The sequence below is a fragment of the Poecilia reticulata genome, linkage group LG6 (genome assembly GCF_000633615.1).
Source record: "Poecilia reticulata strain Guanapo linkage group LG6, Guppy_female_1.0+MT, whole genome shotgun sequence".
Classification (NCBI taxonomy): domain Eukaryota; kingdom Metazoa; phylum Chordata; class Actinopteri; order Cyprinodontiformes; family Poeciliidae; genus Poecilia; species Poecilia reticulata.
The window spans coordinates 12,527,399-12,530,992 of NC_024336.1; the positions used below are offsets into that span (position 1 = coordinate 12,527,399).

At 43.3% G+C, this 3,594-nt stretch overlaps 2 protein-coding genes across 4 annotated transcripts in view; one reads left to right on the top strand and one right to left on the bottom strand.

Moving 5' to 3' along the window:
* Positions 1-859, bottom strand: part of hyal6 (hyaluronoglucosaminidase 6) — a 25,261-nt gene extending 24,402 nt beyond the window's left edge. The window contains exon 1 of one of the 2 annotated variants that reach the window (XM_017305365.1): positions 677-797. Coding sequence is in view for 1 of the 2 variants with exons in the window: in XM_017305366.1 (XP_017160855.1) it covers positions 677-837 (161 nt within the window). In the remaining variant the exon portion in view is untranslated. Of the gene's footprint in view, positions 1-676 lie in introns of both variants that reach the window. The other variant, XM_017305366.1, reaches the window with a different exon arrangement.
* An 89-nt stretch (positions 860-948) lies between these two features.
* Positions 949-3,594, top strand: part of wasla (WASP like actin nucleation promoting factor a) — a 51,433-nt gene continuing 48,787 nt past the window's right edge. Inside the window, exons 1-2 of one of the 2 annotated variants that reach the window (XR_001776709.1) lie at positions 949-1,399; positions 2,628-2,762. Coding sequence is in view for 1 of the 2 variants with exons in the window: in XM_008411246.2 (XP_008409468.1) it covers positions 1,295-1,399; positions 2,628-2,762 (240 nt within the window). In the remaining variant the exon portion in view is untranslated. The remainder of the gene's footprint in view (positions 1,400-2,627; positions 2,763-3,594) is intronic. The other variant, XM_008411246.2, reaches the window with a different exon arrangement.

The following is a 3,594-nucleotide window of genomic DNA, read 5'->3' on the forward strand; positions in this document are numbered from 1 at the left end:
TAACATAATGAATGGTACAACTACAGTTTATTAAACATGCTTCTGCCTCTCCAAAGGTTATTGACTACGTTGCAGCTTTCTTTAGCATTAATGCTAATTTTTAACATCATAGCGCTGCGTCAAAACCGACGGGCACACTTTGGCATGCCCCTTTAAAATTTCTGCAGGAATTTTCTAGTTTATTTTACTATTTTGTTATTTCTTCTTTTTYAAACAACATTTGATTAAACTGAATGTTACAACCTTGACATGACAATATGAGTTGTTTTTACCGGGAAATCGATGAGAAGCGTGAAAATGGTCGGATCCGGATCCGGACCGGGGGCTGCAATGCGCGCTCCCGACAGACAGATTTTCACAGGGGAGCAGAATTTTGCACAAGACCTTTTTTTTCTCCTGATGAAAACTCAACAGTGTCCAGACTGATACCACACATTCCATTTATTCACCTTTGCTAAAACATTATATACACATAACATAAAAATTCAAAATTTGATTTCCTCAAAATTCACTAATATTAGTGAACAAAGTGGAACGAAGTGAAAATGACTTATTTTATAAAAAGTATTGAATTATGTTTATCTTATAAAATTGTGAGTGTGACTAGCATTAAACTTTTTGAGCCTGCATTGTGTACAAAACCGTGAACACGTCATGTGCGCCAAGCGATCCTCACCAAATGACGTCACAGCCCGTCCATCCAGGCTCCTCCCTCCTCTTCCCTCCGCAGAGCCGCATTCCTCCTGCTACAGCCATAGACAGGTCTGTGGGTACGGCGGGCCGAACCATTCTCTGGGAGGAAACACGGCCACGCTTCGTTTCGGCTAGAAGCAACATTCCCGCGCTGGCAGTTCACAAGCTGTGTCTCTGTGTTATTCTGGTAACTGGTTCAGCTAGCGAGTGAGGACCGGGGCTTTGGGAGCTAGTTAACGGCAGCCATCTCCCCCCGGCCCCAGGTTAAAGTGGTCCTCACCCTCCTTCTGCCATGTTGGATCCTTCCTCTGCTCCCCAGGCTGCTGGACCTCCTAAATGAAAGTTGCGTGTTTAGCCAACTCCAGGCATTTCTACTGTACGCTGCTTTAGGTTTTCACCAGACGAAGAATAGAAGGACTTTTCCCAAGCAGAGGGAATCCTGGAGTGGTGGCCGCGCCTTCCTGTCGGTTCTCCTGAGCGGAGATGGTTGCAGGCCAAAGCGGCCGCAGCCCGCATGGAATATCAACCCTGAGGAGAGACGGTTGAGGCCAGTTCYCGCACAAGAGCCCCGCCGCCGGGGAATCTAAGCGAAGTAGGAGTCATGAACAGCCACCATCCGCCCCGTAGAGCTGTAAACGTCGGCTCGCTGCTCCTCACCCCGCAGGAGAACGACTGTCTGTTCGGCTATCTGGGCAGGAAATGCGCTGTAAGTTGGTTTACGGTCCTGCAGGCTGGAGCAGGTGCACCAGAGCCCCGCTGGTTCTCAGCTCAGCACTGATACTGTTTGAATCCAGCGCTGTTAGCTGAGCATCAGGTGGCCGCTGCTTGGCCACTTTGTCCTCATGTCTCTGTAGTAAATGCTAGATGCTGATTAAGCGCCGGTCGTTCAGGCTGTTTACACCTGAAACAAACATCTTGTTTACTGTTGGGAGCCGCAACTTTTAGGAGCATCGCTGCTGCTTCAGCTCTGCAGCGGCCTGGCAGCGAGTCATGGAGGGTTAAGAAGTCCGCGGGACTTTTCTTGTTCTGAGGGGAAAACATCGATCTTATCYCCTCTATTCGGACCGATTATTAAGATGATCTCATGAACCCATAAACATTAACGTATCTATAGTTATTGTAGCGTTTGCCAACTGTACACGTATCTCATCTTTTGCTAATATGGTGCTCCGTGACTTTAACTAGACCACTAGACCATTTCTTAAACACAGCAGTTTGGAAGGTAGTCATCACTGAAACGAGTTCTGAACATTAAATGTTTGAATGCAATTATTTGGACATTAGTTATTTTTCTGGTTTTGGTAGTTCTGATATTATATATATTATATTAAGGCTGGCAAAAAATCAAGAATCTTCAACAAGAGATTTCCATTTAGACCCAGTTAGATCTGCATGATTTAGCAAATTGCATTCATCCCTACAATATCATAATCTCAAAGGACAGATTAGATGCAGTAGTTGTTGGGATGCATCACAAGTCTGAAGGTCTGCCAGCGGGCTACTTTCACGTCTTTACTAAACTAATATTGCTGCTCTGCTATAGAAACCAATAAAAGATACTGAGATATATTGTTGTCATGAGACAAAATATGGAAATGTTTAAAAGGAGTAATATTTGGCTCTGACTATGTATTGTAGATGTCTGACCAGAACCAGTTCAGCTGTTGCTGTAGCTGTAGAAAAAACCTACTGGTTCCAATAAAATATTTGAAATATTAAATGAAAGGTTATTTTAATTTTCCTCCTGATTTGATTTTCCCAGGTCAGGTCACTGCCTTCTGGACTTGCCGTGGTCTCCTTTTCCTGACCTTTGTTTGAGTTTGTTGTCGGCAACGTCTGGCTTCATGAGGCTGCTTTGCTGCTGGCCACCTCTAGTAGCTTCAAGAAACCAAACACCAGCATCTGATCAATATCCTGTCTACCTGTGTGTGCAGACCTTGTGTTCGGCTGTGGTGCAGGTGTACCGAGCCGAGCGGAGCTGCAGCTGGGTGAAGAGGTGCTGTGGAGTGGCATGTTTGGTCAAAGACAATCCACAGAGGTCATACTTTATCAGAGTGTTTGACATCAAGGTAAGACCAGCTTCATGTCCAACACCTCCAGCTGCTTACTGTACACTCACTGATGGTGAACAACACAGAAGAGGCATTCAATGTCACTAGGGCTGCACAATATGCCRCAAATATATCGTCTTGGCAATATCAGTTTGTGCAACATTCACATCGCGAAGGACTGTTTAGAGATTAATAATGGTTTGCTAATATTTTCTAAGTTATGAGCTTGCATTTGTCATGTTACTGTAATAATAAGTGTTGGCGCAGTGGATGTTCCAGGGTTTCCCCCAGAAAACTTGCTAAGCCCAGTGGTCCGTGTGTCGAGGCGGGCTACTGGCGGTCCACCGCGTTTTTGTATTAAAAGATATTAAGTTGACAGGAAATGTAAAAGTATTGCTGTGTAATTATATGTTACAGGAAAACATCTCCAGTGAAATGCTATTTAAACCTGCAACTAGTCTTAAAACAACAAATTTGCACTTCTGTTTAATCCAAATGAAGTCAGCAGCTCCATCAGGCCCCGAAGGGCTTCAGGGGCCCCATAAACACTAATAATTTCAAACGGACCACAGATCCATAAATGTAACACTTGTTTATTGAGATTATCAATGCTGTTAAATTTGATTCAGTTCTTTAGGCATACATAAATTAAATGATTTTAAATTGTTTAACATTTAAGTACAAGATTTTAAGGAGCTGGCAAGTTTACTTTGTAAAACTTCAAATAATATTTATAGTTAGATTGTTTTGTTACCATAGCAACAATCTGATGCTGTGAGTTTAATCTTTGAATTTACAAATACAAATTAGTAAACTGCGATTATAACTTATTGCTTTTTAGGCTGGCCAA